General features: G+C 47.9%; 1 protein-coding gene across 1 annotated transcript; it reads right to left on the reverse strand.

Annotated features, from left to right (window-relative positions):
* Nucleotides 1-10880: 10880 nt before the first annotated feature.
* Nucleotides 10881-12240, reverse strand: GPR84 (G protein-coupled receptor 84). Its single transcript, XM_049782976.1, has 2 exons — nucleotides 10993-12240; nucleotides 10881-10886 (listed from the first exon to the last, which is right to left on the reverse strand). Exons 1-2 carry the CDS (start codon nucleotides 12238-12240, stop codon nucleotides 10881-10883), a joined length of 1254 nt encoding a protein of 417 aa, XP_049638933.1.
* Nucleotides 12241-18828: the final 6588 nt, after the last annotated feature.

The following is an 18828-nucleotide window of genomic DNA, read 5'->3' on the forward strand; positions in this document are numbered from 1 at the left end:
GACCCAAAAACAAAAACAAAAAAACAAAAAAAAGAGTATTGGTAATGGACTGGTAAGGTGCTTGCTTTGCAGGCAGCCAACCCAGGTTCTCAGCACTCCATATGGGTCCTCTGAACCCTGCCAGGAGTGGTCCCTAGATACAGAGCAGGGAATAGGGTAAACCCTAAACACCAGGTGCAGCCCCAACATAAAAGTGAAAAAGACTATGGGTACTGAAAAGTTAGGAACTGGGGCCATCGAGTTTGCCATTGTTTCCAGGACCAGAAAGGAGTTCAGATTTAGATATCACTGCAACAGATGACACGGAGCTGGACTTCCCTCATATAAAGACTTCTCAAGAACAGGCCCTGAGTGCTTGAGAGAAAGAGGTGAAGAGGGGAGCTGAGAAAAAAGAGTGCAATTGCCAGTGACAACTAACTGCAACCCCTCTGAGGAGATCTGAGATCCCCAACTGCCTCTTGGCAGGCCTGAGGAGCATCAGAACTCTGCCCTTAGAGTGAAAGACTATTGGCTTTCAGTGAGCTTTCCTCGGCAGGCAGGATGTGTGCTCAGAGAGGGAATGGACTGATCCAGGCATTTCTGAGAAACCAGGCTATATATCTTTTGGTGGACAGCTCCTGCAGCTTCACTGGCTGCCCTCACAGGTTCACCAGGCCTTCCAGAATTTCCAGTGTGTTGGGCCAGAGAAATAGTACAGTGGCCAGGAAGGGCTCTTGCCTTATTATACAAGGCTGATGTGGGTTCAATCCCTGGCATCTTATATGATGCCCCAAGCCCCACCAGGAGTGATCCCTGAGTGCAGAGCCAGGAGTAAGCCCTGAGGACTACCAGATGTGGCCCCAAAACAATCTCCAGTGTGTCAGAGACCCCAAAAAGGGCTTCAGAAACCCAACTCTGAAGCCCTCAGCCATAGCTACCTGACCAGCTCCTGGCATCCAACATTTAGCTCCTGGCCTTATCTGTCCTAGGGGAAAGGTAGATTTGCCACTAAGTGGAAAGAGGGTAGAGGGGAGAGAGAATGATGTGCTGCAAGGCCCCCCACTTATGAATCTTATTACAAATCCACTCACCCATTCCACTCTAGGATGAAGTATAGAAGACCTCTGTTTGGGGGTCTTGTTGTTTGTTTGGGGGCTATACCCAGCAGTGCTTAGGAATTACTTCTGGCTCTACACTCAGAAAGTACTCCTAGTGGACTCAGGGGAACAATATAGGTTGCTGGAGATCCAGCTCAAATCAGCCTCATGCAAGGTAAACACCCTACCCCTACCTGCTGTACTATTGCTCTGACCTCTGGTGAGGAAGACCTTCTGGTGGCTTTTTTTAAGCTCTTCTGCACACTGAAACATTCTCTTAATACCTAATGGAAAGCCTCAATTTGAATTTTTAGTGGGAAAGGCTTGTGGATTTGGAGGAGAGATTGGGACATGACAAAAGAAGGGGTGTACAAGGTAAGGGGGAAGCAAGAAAAGGGAGGAGAGCATCTTGGGTTTTTTTTTCTCCCCTTCCCCCAATTGAGAAGACAGATTTACAGCTTTGGTTTGAGGAGAGGGGGTGAGCATAAGGAAGACAGATCTGCAGTTCTGCCCTCTGAGTGTCTGGGTACTTAGTTTTAACTCCCCCATTAGCATCAATCCCCATCTTGCTGCCCATCCGTCTTCTGACATCAGCTCCTTCCCCTCTCTGTAGCCCAGGCTTTCTGACCCTAAGTGGCTCTTAAAGGGCCAGCCGGACCCTTCTTTCCCTCTCTTCTTCTGCTCTTGGCAGCTTGGCTAGTGCGTGCCTGTACATGCGTGCCTGGTGCACGCATGCATGTCGCATATCCATTCATCGGAGTGGCAGGAGAGCAGTGCATTCAGTGCGTGAACTTGAGCTGCTCTTTCCCAGCTCCCTCTCTTCTTCTTTTTTTTTTTTTTTTTTTTTTTTGGTTTTTGGGTTACACCCGTTGTTGCTCAGGGGGTTACTCCTGGCTGTCTGCTCAGAAATAGCTGCTGGCAGGCACGGGGGACCCTATGGGACACCGGGATTCGAACCAACCACCTTTGGTCCTGGATCGGCTGCTTGCAAGGCAAACACCGCTGTGCTTTCTCTCCGGGCCCCCCTCTCTTCTTCTTGATACCAAGGACCCCACCTTTGATCACTGTCTACCCAACCCCAGAGCAAAACCTCAAATTGGGCTGGGGGTGTCACTGTTCTTATAACTGAGGGCTGGGAAGGTATGAGAATCCATGGGGCAGATCCTTGCTCCCTCATTTCCTGGAGGCCTAGGGCAAGGCTGTTTTTAATTCTCAGCCAGCAGCGGGGGTAGACAGGTTGGGGGCTAAGCCTCCTAGGAGATGTCTGAGAGTCCACATTCCTAGCCTTTCCCTGGGGTCCAGTCTGTGTATGTGAAGGGTATGGGGGAGTGAGGAAGAAGACATGCCAGGGAAACCTGCCTTGAATTTTCTAGCTCTCTCCCCTTCATCTCAGCAACTGAGTTTAAATGAAGTAAAAGGGAAACTGGTTTCTGGTGTTTTTCTCTAGATCTTCAGCAGAAACGCTAAAGGCACTCCAGTGCCTTTCTTTCTTTCTTTCTGCTGCAAAGCTCTGCAGTCCTCAGACAGAAGGTCCTGGAGTGTCAGACATCTCATACCTGAAACCCTGCCTTCCCCGCTTCTCCCAGAGGTCTCTCCTCTGGCTCAGGAGGAGAGGGATTTGGGATGGGGGGCCTTGGGAAAGTAGTCCTGCTAAAAATAGGAGCCCCCAGCTGTGCCCCCATGGCTCCTTATTTATCACCTTCCAAACCTCACTCTCAAAGAAGCATAAATATTCCTAATTCCTCAAGGCCAGCCCTGAACTCATAAATTTAACTGGAGAGGTGGGCAAAGGGGCGGGGGGAGAGTGAGGTGTAGGGAATGGGAAGGGGGGTGTTCAACTGTAGCCCGGAGGAAGGACAGCATCTCCAGGGAGGATCTGTTCTTGAGTTCTGTCTGTCTCAACTCTTTCTCCTAGGCTTCCTCTTTGCTCACTGCACACCCCCAAGTGAAAACCAACTGCAGTGGAGAGTTTTGCCTCAACCATCAGTCCTGATCTTTGTGATGGCCTCCCAGTTCTCCTTCCGGCCTTCACCTCTCAATTGCTCCTTTCTCTAAGATTCAGCTTCTCTCAGCCTTTGCGGAGCCTTTGTCTGAGGAGCAAATCTTATTCCCTCTGGACAGTGCAGGCTTGAAAAGAAAAGTCCTCTAGGAGCTCCGGAGTGGCCGGAGGGCCCATTCCAGCTCATTGGCCTTTCTTTTTCATTTCTCCTTCCACCTCCCAGCAGACCCTTGCTCCTCTCTTTTTTCTCCCTTTACACCCCAGACTTTTTCTGTCACCCCCTTCTCCCCAGTTTTCCTTGTCTGTCTCTTCAATACCGAATCCCCTCTCCTTCTCAGCCCACCCCTGCCTCTCAGGTTTCCCTTAGAAATCTGAAGTCCTCTCAGCTTCAGTTCTAGCCACCACACCCCATTTTTCCCTCTTGAGGGGTGAAAGAGAAAGGGGGACTAAGGAACAGGTATAGTGTGTGGTTCCTTGAAGGGAAGGGGGAGAGAGAGAGAGAGAGGAGAGAGAGAGACAGAGAGAAAGACAGTGAGGGAGAGAGACAGGGAGGGAGACAGAGAGAGAGGCAGAGAGGGAAATGGAGAGAGACAGAGAGACAGAGAGGGAGACAGAGAGAGACAGAAGGAGGAGGAAAAGGCAGGAGGGAGGGAGGAGGAAGCGGGGGCGAGGGGAGGGGCATCCTCACTCCACAGCTGCGCCCCCCCCTCCCCGGAGCCCGGAGCCATAAATCAAGGCCTAGGCGGTTTGACCAATGGTAGAGCGACTCGTAAATCGGCTTGTCAAGCTCAGCCAATGAGGGGCGGCGTTAAATCAAGTGCTGTCAGCGCTCCGCCAATGAAAGGCCCTGAGCTGGCCATAAATCTGCCTGGAGGAGACAGCGCAAGAGAGAGAGAGTGCGGCCGAGCGAGAGCGCGTCCGGGTGGGGTCCAGGGGAGGGGGTCCAGGGAAGGGAGGAGGAGGAGGAGGAGAAGAAGGAGAAGGAAGGAGCCGGGCGTTGCGGGTGTGTGTGTGTGTGTGTGTGTGTCTGTGTGTGTGTGTGTCTGTGTGTGTGTGTGTCTGTGTGTGAGTGTGTGTGTCTGTGTGTCTGTCTGTGTGTGTGTTTCTTAGAGGACAGAGGACAAGCTTGCAAAAAAAGACAAGCACGGATGTATCAGGGTGAAGACAGTTCACAGGACAGATGGACAGTTGGAGAGAGACAAAGGAAAGGCCAGAACCTGAGCCTTAGATTCAGAAACTGGAGCTAGTGTGTGTGTGTGGGGGGGGGCCCAAGAGGGACTGAGATTAAAGACAAAAGAGTCATTGACACTTTCACAAGCCGCCACCCCCACACCCCAGTTCAGACACTTTCTCATCAAGGGTGGACATACCACAAACACGCATGAGAGAAGGCCTGGGAGATAACTTTTGTGTTTTTGAGCCCCTTTCCCCTCCAAACTGGGAGCAGGGTGGGTCGGTGTGTGGGCCTGAAGGGCAGGGGAGGGGAAGAAGAGGTGACTTTCTTTCTTAAAATCTTTCCTCTCTGGCCTCAGACTTCTTCCTTCCTTGTCTGCTGAGTCATTTTTTCCTCAGCGACTGAGAGTTAGTTGGGAAGTCCCTTCTGATGTCTGACCTCAAGCTGCACTGCTGCTTTTTTCCACACTTGCCAAAGTTAAACAAAACAAGCAAGCAAACAAAAAAATACCAACCCACATAAGTGGGGACTCCGGAATTATGCAGGAGGTACTCCTTGTTCTGAGTTTGCTCCTCTTCCCCATTGTGTTGGGAAGCCATGTCATCATTGGGGTTCCTGCCTTTTCTTGGCTGCCACTTACCGAAATTTTTCAAATTGCTTCCAGGATTCTTTTACAATTCTTTTTTTTTTTTTTTTACTTTTTTTTTTGGGGGGGGGGTGTCACACCCGGCAGTGCTCAGGGGTTATTCCTGGCTCCAGGCTCAGAAATTGCTCCTGGCAGGCACGGGGGACCATATGGGGCGCCGAGATTAGAACCGATGACCTCCTGCATGAAAAGCAAAGGCCTCACCTCCATGCTATCTCTCCGGCCCCCTCTTTTACAATTCTTTAGAGGACTTGAGTTTTAGGATCTCAGGCCTCAGCAGGAAAGAAGTTTAGAGACACCAGATCACTTATTTTGGGGGGTGGGTCAAGTGGGTTGGGGGCTACACACACTCTTGGCTCTGCATTTAAACCCAGACTGATCTGTGCAAGGCAAGTGTCCTCCCCTTGTACTACTGATTCAGCCAGCTTCTAGTTTTTAGAAAGGGTGGGTGGTAATCCTGTAGAGCTTTGATATGTATGCTGATACAGAAGTCAGGTTTGACCTTAAATCATGGTCATACTGCTTGCTTTTTGACTCTGGATAATTGTTTAACTATTTTTTTTTTTTTCCCTTTTGACTTATGGGCCACACCTGGCAGTGCTCAGGCTTATTCACAGCTCTGTGCTTAGAGGTAGCGTCTGCTAGTATTTTGGGGACTATGTGTGGTGACAGAGATAAAATTGGGATTGGCTGCAGGCCAGCTTCACCCTGTGTCATCTCTTTGGCCCCTCAATTTTTTGTTTCTTTGGGGCTACATCTGATGATACTCAGGGCTTCCTCCTGCTCTGCCTGGGTTCGCTGCATGCATGGCAAGCACTGTACCCATTGTACTATTCCCCTCAATTATTTTTTCAGAAAGCTATTATACTAGATAACCTCAGGACAAATTTGCTGAGGATCACATGATATTTATAATATTTAGGACAGGAAGAATTCCATAGTAAGAGTGCATCCTGAAAAAAAAAAAAAAAAAAAAAAAGAGTGCATCCTGCCCTCATCTTAGGTTTTTTTTTTTTTGGCAGGCCACACTCAGTAGTGCGTATGACTTACTCTCCTCGCTTTATGCTCAGTGATTATTCCTGGCAGGCTCATGGGATCATAAAAGATGCTGGGGATTGAGTTCAAGTCAAGTGCGTGCAAAGCAAGTGCTCTACCTGCTGTTCTATTACTCTGGCCCCTACCCACATTTTAGGATGGTAAAATCTGAGGAGGATGGGAATAGCCTGGGATCCTTCCTGTTCAAGTTCAAAGGGGTAATCAGAGAGCCCTGACTAGCATCCTATGTTGTACTCCCAGGCTTTCACTAGTCCAGATGTTCACCCCAGCTGTGTGGGCCCCCCTGACTCACTAGCCAAATTTGACTCTATTTAGACTGCTAAGATTTCCACCCTTCTTCCCTTCATGGTTGTGACCATCAGAGTTTCAGAGGTTGTGATGCTTGCAATACTTTGTGTGAATATGTGGGTTCACACATAATTTGGCTGTGGTGTTCACCAGAAGTTGTCTACTTGGTTGTGGTGTTGACACATAACTGCTTGGCAGGAGATCACACATTGTTGTTGTCAGGATTGTACCTGTGGCTCAGGCCTGTTTAAGCAAGGACTCTACCCCTCAGCTAGCTACCTTGGAGGCCCACATTAACAGCTGTAATTCCTTTGGATGAGGCACATGCAGATAGAAATGTAGGTTCTGGTCAGGAGGCAGGGTTCCCAGGCCCGGAAATATGTTGAGTGTGGGGTCTGTCTATCCCAACTGTTATTCTTTTTGCCCTGTCTGAATCCATCTTTTCTTTTCTTTCTTTCTTTCTTTCTTTTTTCTTTTCTTTTCTTTCTTTCTTTCTTCTTTCTTTTCTTTCTTTCTTTCTTTCTTTCTTTCTTTCTCTCTCTCTCTCTCTCTCTCTCTCTCTTTCTTTCTTTCTCTTCTTTCTTTCTTTCTTTCTTCTTTCTCTTTCTTTCTTTCTTTTCTTTCTTTCTTTCTTTTTTTTTTTTTTTTTTTTTTTTTTTTTTTTTTTTTTTTTGTTTTTGGGCCACACCCGTTTGACGCTCAGGGGTTACTCCTGGCTATGTGCTCAGAAATCGCCCCTGGCTTGGGGGGACCATATGGGACGCCGGGGATCGAAACCGCGGTCCTTCCTTGGCTAGCGCTTGCAAGGCAGACACCTTACCTCCAGCGCCACCTACCCGGCCCCCTTTTTTTTCTTTTTCTTTTCTTTCTTTTTCTTTCTTTCTTTTCTTTCTTTCTTTCTTTCTTTCTTTTCTTTCTTTCTTTCTTTCTTCTTTCTGTCACACCCAGCAGTGCTCAAGGGTTACTCCTGGGTCTAGGCTCAGAAATCGCCCCCTAGCAGACACAGGAGACCATAGGGGATGCCGGGATTCGAACCACTGTCCTGCATGAAAGGCAAATGTTTTACCTCCATGCTATCTCTCTGACCCCCATCTATCTTTCTTTCTTTCTTTCTTTCTTTCTTTCTTTCTTTCTTTCTTTCTTTCTTTCTTTCTTTCTTTCTTTCTTCTTCTTTCTTTCTCTTTCTTCTTTTCTTCTTCTTTCTTTCTTCTTTCTTTCTTTCTTTCTTTCTTTCTTTTTTTTCTTTTTTGTTTTTGGGCCACTCCCGGGGGCCACTCAGGGATTACTTTTGGCTCTGCGGTCAGGAATCGCTCCTGGCAGGCTCGGGGGACGATATGGGTTGCCAGGGATATGGGTTGTCAGGGGTCGAACCCGGGTCAGTCCCAAGTTGGCAGCAAAGAGGGTAAATGCCCTACTGCTGTGCTATTGCTCCAGCCGCTCTTTCTCCTCCCTTCATCTCTCCCTCCCTTGGCAGTGCTCAGGATTTACTTCTAGAGCTATGCTCAGGGATCACTCGTGTAGTGCCTCTGAGGACTTTATGTGGTGCTGTGGATCGAAGCACAGGTTTATATTATCTCTTCCCTTGACTTCCTCAGGATTTAACTTTTTGGGCCCGGAGAGATAGCACAGCGGCCTTTGCCTTGCAAGCAGCCGATCCAGGACCTAAGGTGGTTGGTTAGAATCCCGGTGTCCCATATGGTCCCCCGTGCCTGCCAGGAGTTATTTCTGAGCAGACAGCCAGGAGTCACCCCTGAGCATCGCCAGGTGTGGCCCAAAAACCAAAAAAAAAAAAAAAAAAAAAAAAAAAGGATTTAACTTTTGTTTTCTCAAGCCGTGGATGGAAATAGCCTGCAGCCAGGACAGCCTTTTAGGCTGTTTGCACATCTGGGGGCCATCTCAGTGACCCCTACTTCATACCTCCAGCCCAATCAAGGAACTGTGTTTTCACGAAGAGTAGCTGTCTAATTCTTCGATTTTATCCGGATGCTTTTGGGGAATGCTTGGGTTGTTGGGCTTGCTGGCGGGAAGGGGATGATGGTCTCTGAACTCCCAGACTCTCTGGCATCTTACACTGGGAAGCCAGACAGCCAGACAGTAAACGCGGAGAAGCAGCGTCACCTGGTGGCTGCAGGTGCTTTCAGTTCAAGCAAGTGCGTGCAAATGAGTGTGAAGTTGGAAGAAGGGGCTCCCCGTCTTAGGCTGGCCTCGGAGCCCTCTTACTAGAGTGCCCCTCGCTCATCTCTCTGAGTCTCTCCCTTCTCTTTCAGTAGAACACAGCACATCTGAATGCCAGATTATCTATCTATGTTTATTTATTTGGTTTTCGGGCCACACCCGTTTGATACTCAGGGGTTACTCCTGGCTAAGCGCTCAGAAATTGACCCTGGTTTGGGGGGACCATAGTTGGGGATCGAACCGCGGTCCTTCCTTGGCTAGCGCTTGCAAGGCAGACACCTTACCTCTAGCGCCACCTCACCGGCCCCTCTTTTTTTAATTTTTATATTCCTTTCCTCCTCTTCCTTTGCTGTGTTGTACACACACATGCCTGGCTTTGGTGTTTCCACTTTTGTTTGTTTGTTTGTTTTGGGGGGGCCGCACCAGCCCACCTGGTGACGCTCAGGGGTTACTCCTGGTTTTCTGCTCAGAAATCGCTCCTGGCAGGCACGGGGGACTATGAGATGCTAGGATTCGAACCACTGTCGGTCCTGGGTCGGCCACTTGCAAGGCATACGCCCTACCGTTGTGTTATCTCTCTGGCCCCTAGTATTTCCACTTTAAACAAAATATATAAACAATATATATCATATATAATTACTTTATTTAAGCACCGTGGTTACAAAATTGTTCGTGGTTGAGTTTCAGTCATAGAATGTACACTATCCTTCACCTATGCACATTTTTTTTCACCTATGCACATTTACTCTTGCACATTTCTTGCTGCCAGTATTCCAAATTTTCCTCCCACTCCTGCCTCTCTCTCTCTCTCCCACACACACACACACTCTTCTTTTTTGACACTGTGGTTTGCACTATTGCTAATGAAGGGGTACTTTGCATATCACTATCAACTTTTAGCACTCAGTTCTTGCCCAGAGTGATCAGTTCCAACTATCATTGTCACAATAGACTATTCACTACCCTAACTGTATTCAGCACTCTTTGTGGCAAGCTTCCTACCATTCACGGTTTTATTTTAGGGAGGGGGTTTATATCTGGTGGTGCTCAGGGCTTACTCCTGGTATTGCACTCAGGGATCACTCCTGGCAGGGCAGGTTCTGAAAGACCACATAAGATTCGGGGAATTGAACCCGCTTCAGATGCCTAAGTACAACTTTCTCCACTGTACTCTGGTTTTTGAGTCACACCCGGCAGCGCTCAGGGGTTACTCCTGGCTCTATGCTCAGAAATCGCTCCTGGCAGGCTCAGGGGACCATATGGGATGCTGGGATTCAAACCACCGTCCTTCTGCATGCAAGGTTAACGCTCTACCTCCATGCTATCTCTTCGGCCCCTGCCTCTGTATATCTTAAGCTGCTATATTGTATGGAGTGCTCTTGTCACAATGCTCATCAGGCACTTCCTGACCTCACTTCCTAGCCATGATGCCCCTTTTATTTTCTTCTCCTTATTCTTCTCCTCCTTGTCCTCCTCAACCTCCCCTTCTTCCTCCTCCTCCTCTTCTTCCTCTTCCTCCTCCTTCTTCTTCCTTCTTTTTTTTCCCCCACCTGGCCCCCATTCCGCACTCCAAGCTTGATTTTGATTTTTGGGTCACATTCTGTGATGCTCAGGAGTTACTCCTGGCTGTGCACTCAGGAATTACTCCTGACAATGTTCAGGGGACCATATGGAATGCTGGAGATCAAACCTGGATTGTCCATGTGCAAAGGAAACCCGCTGTACTGTGGCTCTAGCCCTTCACACCCACTTTTGGGTGCTCACACATGCCTCTTCTGGTGTGGTGGGAAATCACACAGTCGAGCTGCCAGACTTAAACTGCAGAGCTACCAGAATAGAAATTGAACTGACCTTCTGCTAGTCAAGCACCAAAACCCCTGCACTCACTAGAGTTTCTTGTCTGCTTTCATAATTCAAAGTACAGGAAAGTCCCAGTATGAGGAAGTGAGGGGCCAGCAGGCAGGGAATCAGCTCCAACCTCAGTGAGCCTGCAAGGACTAGGTCAGTGCTAGAAGCTCTGCCTGCAGGTCCTCTGGTCTGCTTTCAAGAAGCAAGGACCCTCTCTCATTCCCATTCTCACTGGATATGGCAGGGAGATATCTGGGTTCATGGACTTCCTGTAAGAGCTGGATTGCAAAATCTTTGTGAGCAAAGTAAGGCTCTTTGCAGGGGGGGAGAAGAGGTTGAGGGGGACCCTGGCAGCAGTAGTTATGGGCAAGACCCATTTGGAGGAAGGTAGAAGAAGCAGCTGATTCTCTTAGGCCAACTCACAGGCTTATGCTTGACATCTCCTCTCCCTCAAGTGAAGGCTTTGTTGGGGTACACTGCTTCTTACTCTTGCTCTGATCTAGGTTACCCCTAACTCTCCCCAGTCCTGGGCTTATTTCTTCTTCTTTCAAGACCACATCTGAGCATTTAAATGGATAGAATTTATTTATCAATAATTATTAATACACCTTGGGTAGTCTAGAACTGAAGGATGGGCCCAAAGATGGAGCAGCCTGGTTAGCGGGGAGGGTACAGGTAATCTGTGACTTGATCCACAGGCTACAGATTTCTTTACTCCACTATGGCTGACCACTTTTGTGCTGAAGGAAACCATGCTGGACTCTGGTGTCTGGTACCCCAATTCTACCGAAGTCGACGGAAAACTCTGGGGCCCTCTTTTAAGGACAGAGACATAGGCTTGACGGAACTGACGGTTCATTGCTGCATAAAGCACTGGATTGATGCAACTATTAAGCCAGGTAAAGTTGGCAGCAAGCATGTGGGCAACCCTGGGAGCCCGTACCATGGCATCCAGGATGTTGATCAGCAAGAAAGGTATGTAGCTCAGAGCAAAGCAGAGGAACACAGCAAAACACATCCGGGTCACCTTCCTGAAATCTGAAGGCGAGTCCGGTGCTCTTTGGGCTCCTTTCTTTGACTTGGCTTTGGGGGTTGCTTCTGGAGGGAATTTCTCTGCGGTGATCTGCTTAGCTCCCTTGCTGTGACACTGTTTTTCCACTTCTGCTGAGTTCCCTTCCCGTGTCTGGGTGGTGACAGTACTGGGTGGCTCGGATGAAGTCCCTTCGCTGGGACCTCCTGATACCACCCCACTGTCCAGTTCCTGGAAATGACCAGGCATGGCCTCATCTGTTCCAGCCACATGGTGGGAGTGAGTGCTGGCCTGGCGCAGCTTGTATTGGTCCAGAGCTCGGGCCGCTCGTTTCACTTGATGATGGATGAGGCAGTAGAAGACGCCCACGCTGCTGAGGCCAAGCACAAAGTAGATGCCCAGGAGGATGGTGCTGTAGGGCCGGCTTCGGATGCGGTCAAAGCTGCAGGTGCAAACTACAGGCACCACGACATAGACAGACCAGAGGGGGGCAAAGCTGGCTATGCCCACCACCCATGTGCCCACTAAGGCCAGCACTATTCCCTTGGCGCTGAAGACTCGGGGGAAGAGTTTTGGGTGTGCGATGAGAAGGTAGCGTCCCACGGCAATGAGGCAGAGGGTGAGGACCGAGACAGAATTGGCCGTAAAGAGGAGGAAGCCGAAGATCCTGCAGAAGGTGATCCCGGTGCGCCAGTGCAGGTGCAGGTAGGTGTCCACCGAGAAGGGCTGCAGAAGGGTGCAGTAGAGCAGGTCAGCCAACGTGAGGTTGGCTATGAGTAGGTTGAAGCGGGACCGGAGCTTGGGCTGGATGGCCAAGGCCATCAGGGTGAGCACATTGCCAATAGTGCCCGTTACTGTCACCACTATCCCCCAGGTAACTGCCACGTAGCGATAGCCCAGCACAGACTCATGGTAGCAGGAGAAGTTGACATCAGAGATGTTCGGCATGATGGAAACTGGAGAGACAGGACAAAAGGGGAGAGGGAGTCAGAACCTGGCCTTAACGTACTTCTCTTGATTTGGTTTTAGTTTAATTTTGTTTTGGGGGGGGGGGGCGGGAGAGATAGCACAGCGGTAGGGTGTTTTGCCTTGCATATGGCTGACCTGGGAGGGACCTGGTTCGATTTCCAGTATCCTGTATGGTCCCCCCAGCCTGCTAGGAGCAACTTCTGAGTGCAGAGCCAGGAGTAACCCTTGAACACTGCCGGGTGTGACCCAAAATCAATCAATCAATAAAGTTTAAAAAATAATAATTTTGTTTTTTGGGGGTCATACCCAACAGTGCTCAGTGATTACTCCCATTTCTGTGATCTGAGGCACTCCTGCTAGGCTCAGGGACCCAACAGGGTATGAGAGTATGATGAGGCGTCAGCTACATGCAAGGCAAGCGCCCTAATCACGGTATTAAAGCTAACATATGTCTCTTGTACATCTCTGAGACCCTGAGCAGCTGAGCAGTGCAGGGGCTTATCAGCCTCTGAAACCATTCCCAACATGCTCCACCACAAATTCCTACTCCCTCCTTTGGTTCTGTTAGTCTTTTCCATTCTCAAAATTTATTTTTTTATGTTTTCATCAAATGTTCCTTAGCAGGACTGGAGAGCAAGAATAGAGGGTTAAGGTGCTTGCCTTACTTCCTTTAAGACCCCAGTTCGAATCCACCGCAGTTCCACATGATCCCCCCCCCCCCCAGGCACACCCGTGAACACAGAGGCAGAAATATGCCCTGAGTGATGCCAGGTATGTTCCAAATCCCTGATCTCCCACCAAATATCACTCTTCATTTTGTATTTATAAAAATAAATGGTTGAGACTGGAGCAATAATACAGCAGGTAGGGCTTTTGTCAACTCAGGTTTGTTCCCTGGCTTCCTATATGGTCCCCTGAGCTTTCCAGAAGTTAATTCTAGAACACTGAGCTAAGAGTGAGCCCTAAGCACAGTGTTTGTGGTCCCAAACAAAACCAACAATATTTTCAAAATGCTAGTCTTCAGGGCTGGAGGAGAGTACAGTGGGGTAAGTTACTTGCCTTGCATGCAGCAGACCCAAGTTCAATCTCTGGCACCCCATAGGATTTCACTGAACACAGACAGGAGTGATGCCTGAGTGCATAGTCAGGAATAACCCCTGAGCATTTCCAGGTGTGGCCCAAAGCAAACAAATAACTATTAGTCTCCATCCCCAGGCCTACACCCTCTCCTTAATATCCATATCCACAATAAGGCTAAAGTCTTTATGGTGGCTCAGCCCCACCCAGTAGATCCTTTCTATGTAGGGAGGATGGTGCTGCACATCCCTGACCCCGCTCCACCCCACTCATAGCAGATCCTCAGTTTTCTCTTCTCTTTACTGGCCTGGGAGATGGAGAAAACACATATAATACAACATAAAAATAGCTCAGTACCTACTGAGGTAACCCGTTTCCACTCTCTGTCCAGTAGAAGTTCAGCTTGCCGAGTAAGTTCCTTTCTGCTCAGTGATGGGGTCATCTGCCCTCTTGTCTCCTGTTATACTGAACTGGAAGGATCAAAAACTCCTGACTTACTCAATCTCAGCCACTTCCTCGCTGGCCTCACCTCCTGCTCACACATTTGCCTTCGGCTAGCGAAATCGAGGGTTCTCTGTTGAAATGTTCCTGTTGCTTACCCCAAGCAACTTCACTCTTTTCTTTTTTTTTCCTGTGGCCCCAACTGCTTCCTTCCTGTCATGGCAGGACACTTAGAACATCACTGCCAAGAAGTGAGAAATTTCGGAATATGGAAGTTTTAGGTTGGCCAATTTGTGGACAAGTTCCAGGAGTTACTTTAGGCACCCCGGAAACAGTGGATTTGTGCGGAAGAGCATTATGTTTCCCCTCCAAGACTTAAAGATGGTTTAAGTCAGAGGTTGCAAGAGATACACTTTGAGAACAGAGTCAGATGAAGCAAGGAGGTAAATGAAGCAACCACAATTTTTGTTTTTGTTTTTGAGGCCCTTGGCAGTGCTCATGGGCTTACTGATTTTAGAGATTTCTCCTGGTGGACTTGGGGGGCAACTTGTAGTGCCAGCGATTGAACCTAGGTAGTCCATGTGCTAGGCAAGTGCCCTTACCCACTTAATTTATCATTCCAGCAATATTTTTATTTTATGTTTTTCAATATGTCAGCTCAAAGGCTGTTCTCAGCTCAGTGCTTGGGGATTGCTCTTGGTAGAATTTAGAAGTACCATGTAGTGCCAGAGATCAAATCTGAGCCTCTCTACATGCAAAGCATGCTCAGTCTGTTAAGTTGTCTCCCCAGAACCAGTCTCCAGAATTCCACCTTTGTTCAACTCAAGGATTCAGGTTCCTTCTTATTAGTCAGTCATTTAACCATTATTTTAATAAGGGATATATTTTTTCTTTTTCCTTTTTGCAGTTGTGGGATTTTTTTTTTTTTGGTGGGGGGCATACCTGGCAGTGCTCAGGGATTACTCCTGCCTCTGTGCTTAAAGGACCATATGTTGGTTTTCTAGGTGTTCTAGAACTTGAATTCAGTTCACCTGCTTGCAAGGCAAGCATTTTACCTGCTGTATCTCTCTGACCTCAACAACAATGTGTAAAATGCATCAGATTCTGAGTTAGACAGGGATAGACCAGAAGGCCTGCTATGTGGGCTTGAATATAGTCTAGATATAGAGTTTTTCACTACTCCAGGGGAAAATGCCCTGAATAATACAGGGCACAGTAATAGTTTTGGATGTAGTTGGGGGCCACTTTGTGCTTATTTGGTAGATTTCTAAGGGGTAGACTTCTAAGGGGTGCACTGAGTGCTTCTTTTCCTTCTGAAAAGGTTGTGGTAGGTCAAGTTTTAGAACCTCTGGTCTAGGCCCGGAGATATAGCACAGTGGTGTTTGCCTTGCAAACAGCAGATCCAGGACCAAAGGTGGTTGGTTCAAATCCCGGTGTCCCATATGGTCCCCAGTGCCTGCCAGGAGCTATTTCTGAGCAGACAGCCAGGAGTAAGCCCTGAGCACCGCGGGGTGTGGCCCAAAAACCAATCTCTAAAGCACAGCTTCTTCTTCTTTTTTTCTTTTGTTCTTGTTTTGTCTTTTGGGTCACACTGTCAGTGCCCAGGGGTTACTTCTAGCTCTATGCTCAGAAGTTGCTCCTGGAAGGCTTGGGGGATTATATGGGGTGCCAGAATTCAAACCATCATCTGTCCTGGATCGGCTGCATGCAAGGCAAATACCCTACTGCTGTGCTATCTCTCCAGTTCCCAAAACACAGTTTCTTTGACATTTCCCCCTCATAGAGGGTAGCCTAGAACACTTTTTTTTTTACTTTTTTTATTTTGTTTTTTTTTTTGGGTCACATCTGGCGGCACTCAGAAATTACTCCTGGCTCTGAGCTCAGAAGTCACTCCTGGCAGGTTCGGGAGACCATATGGGATTCTGGGACTTGAACTGGGGTCCATCCTGTGTCGGCAGTGTGCTATCACTCTGGCCCCTAGCCCCTAGATATTATATGGCTTTAGGTATGTAAGCATATAACGTAGGTATATGGATTAGACGTTTACAAATACTCTAAACCTTAAAAATAAAAAACCACTTAAACTTTTGAGGTTAACTTAAACTAATATGCATGTGTATGGAAATGTAAAAAACTACTATGCCTTCAAGTTTAAGAAGTTACATAAATTTTATGGCTTTAGATTGCTTGGTGTACCGCTAAGAAATGTTATAATGTACTACAATCTGGGGTCTTGAGAGATAAAGTAATTCTACATGGGTTCTTGTTGTGTTAAATAAATAAGGATGGTGCTGGATGGTGATGGATGGAGGGATCTTTCTCTGCCATCCCAGGCCACGTGGCTCCGCAACCCCTATTAACCGGCGGGTCTGGGGTCCAGGAAAGTGACGGGTATTGAACTCACTCACAGGCAGGCATCAGGAAGCATCAACTTTATTCATACCCTATCCACCACATGTGTGGTCTCTATCATAACCTTTCAAGCACAGCCATTCTTCGCTAGCCCTGCATCTTAACTCCTTTCAGCCATCTTCCCTTTGCCCTCCATGCTGGTCAAAGACCAAAAGGGCAGAGAGCCAGCCTAAAGCCAAAAGGGCAAAGACCCTAATCCCCTGGCTCAAAGGCTTTATATAACCTTCCAAGACCACTCCCCGGAATGGGAGGGGTCTTGCAGGTAAGGTTACACCTAATATCCAGTTCCTAAGACCCCTCCCAGAAAAGGGCGGGTCTCAGGTAGGTACACCTAAATCCAGGGTGGAGTTACAGGTTCTGTTTTCTTTTTTTGGTTTTTGGGCCACACCCGGTGGTGCTCAGGGGTTACTCCTGGCTGTCTGCTCAGAAATAGCTCCTGGAGGGCCCAGAGAGATAGCACAGCGGTGTTTGCCTTGCAAGCAGCCAATCCAGGACCTAAGGTGGTTGGTTCAAATCCCGGTGGTGTCCCATATGGTCCCCGTGCCTGCCAGGAGCTATTTCTGAGCAGACGCTCAGGAGTAACCCCTGAGCATCACTGGGTGTGGCCCCCAAAAAAACCAACCACCTTTGGTCCTGGATTGGCTGCTTGCAAGGCAAACGTCACTGTGCTATCTCTCTGGGCTTTGTTTTATTTTTCTTAATGTTTTTTGACAGTAAGTTCAAAATTAAGGTGTCAGCAGGGGGATTTCTTCTGAAAACTTTGTTTTTGGGTGATTGTCCTTCCACTGTAACTTTACCTTGTCCTCTTTCTTTGCATCATTGTTCACATAATTAAAAATAAAAAAAAACAAATAATAAACAATGTTTGTTTTCAAATACATTTTTATTTTTGACTGCACCTTGTGATGTTCTAGGTTTACTCCTGGCTCTGTGTTCAGGAATCATTCCTGGTAGGGCTTGAGGGACCATAAAGGGTTCTGGGGATCAAATCTAAGTCAGGGGTGAAGCCATAATACAGCAGGTAGAACTCTTACTTTGCATATGGCCTACCCAGATTCGATCCCTGGCATCCATATGGCATACATACCCTGAGCACCGCCATGAGTAATTCCTGAGTGTAAGCATTAATGTGTGTGACCCCAAAACCAAAGCAAAAAAACAGAAACAAACAAAAAAAAAACCCACCCCAAAACAACCTGAGTCCATTGCATGCAAATTACATGCCCTATAGTCTGTGATACCTCTCTGGTCGCTCAAATTAATTGGTGGGGGCACAGCAGGTAGTATTCATGGGCAACTCCTTGCTCTCAACTCAGAAATTACTTCTGACAGGCTTGAGGGAGCATGTGGGATGCCAGAAATCAAATCCACTTTGACCGTGTGCAAGGCAAACGCCTTATATGCTATGCTATCAACTCTGGCTCCCCTTAAATAAATTTTAAGATGTTTCGTGACCCTTAAAGGGTGGAGAGATAATACTGCAGATAACTTACTTGCTTTGCGTGCAGCTGACCCAAGTTTGATTCTTGGCATCCCATATTGTCCCATAGCCCCTTCGGGAATAAACTCTGAGTACAGAGCCAGGAGTAAATACTGAGCGCAGTGGGATGTGATCCAAAAGCAACGACAAAATTTTCATGACCCAACCCCAAAAAAGAAAGGGCCAGAGATGTAGCCCCCAAACCAAACTTAGTTTACCATTATCCCTCTCACCAGAATTGGCTACACAGTTTGGTGATATGTATGCTAAATAAAAGAACAGGCTCCCTTTTTGAAATACGATCTCAACTGCCAGAAGCTCAAGAAGCCCAAGATTTGGAGTAAGGGAAGAAGTGTACAGAATTGGGGTACATGCTTTTCACTTAGGAGATCCAGGTTCTGTCTTTTGCTCTGCACCCAGGATACTTCCAGTAATGACATCAGAGTCTACTTATTGTAATTATTTTTGTCAGAGGAAGAAAGAATCAATGACTCCCAGCTTTCTAGAAGATGGGGTTTGGAGTGGGGCTCTAACCAGAGAGGGTATATGGAAAGGCAGCAGGCTTAAGAAGGGTAGATCGAGGCCACGTGATAGTACAAAGGGTAGAATATTTGTCTTACACGTGACTGACCTAGGTTTGATTCCTGGCATCCCATCTGGTTCCCTGAGCCCTGTCAGGAGTGACTTCTGAGCTCAGAGACAAGAGAAACCCTAAGCACCGATGGGAGTAGCACCATAAAACAAAGAAAAATCAGAACTAAAGGGGTCAGAGCGATAGTACAGTGTTAGGGCATTTGTTTTGCATGCAGCTGACCCAGGACAGAACACGGTTCGATCATCGGTGTTCCATATGGCCAGGAGCAATTTCTGAGCACATAGCCAGGAGTAACCTCTGAGCATCACAGGGTGTGATCCAAAAACAAACAAACTAAATCAGAACTAAAAAGAAAGGGGGCCGGAGCGATAGCACAGCAGCAGGGCATTTGCCTTGCACATGGCCAACACAGGACTGACATCAGCTCGAATCCTGGCATCCCATATGGTCCCCCGAGCTTGTCAGGGGCGATTTCTGAGCACAGAGCTAGGAGTAACCCCTGAGTGCCACCGGGTATGGCCCCAAAAACCAAAATAAATAAAGAATGAACAAAAGAAAGAAA

This window comes from Suncus etruscus, chromosome 11 (genome assembly GCF_024139225.1).
Source record: "Suncus etruscus isolate mSunEtr1 chromosome 11, mSunEtr1.pri.cur, whole genome shotgun sequence".
NCBI classification, from domain to species: domain Eukaryota; kingdom Metazoa; phylum Chordata; class Mammalia; order Eulipotyphla; family Soricidae; genus Suncus; species Suncus etruscus.

What these genes read in the sequence shown, in the direction of transcription:
- GPR84 (XM_049782976.1), bottom strand. Translation starts at nt 12,240, where the DNA reads ATGCCGAACATCTCTGATGTCAACTTCTCCTGCTACCATGAGTCTGTG.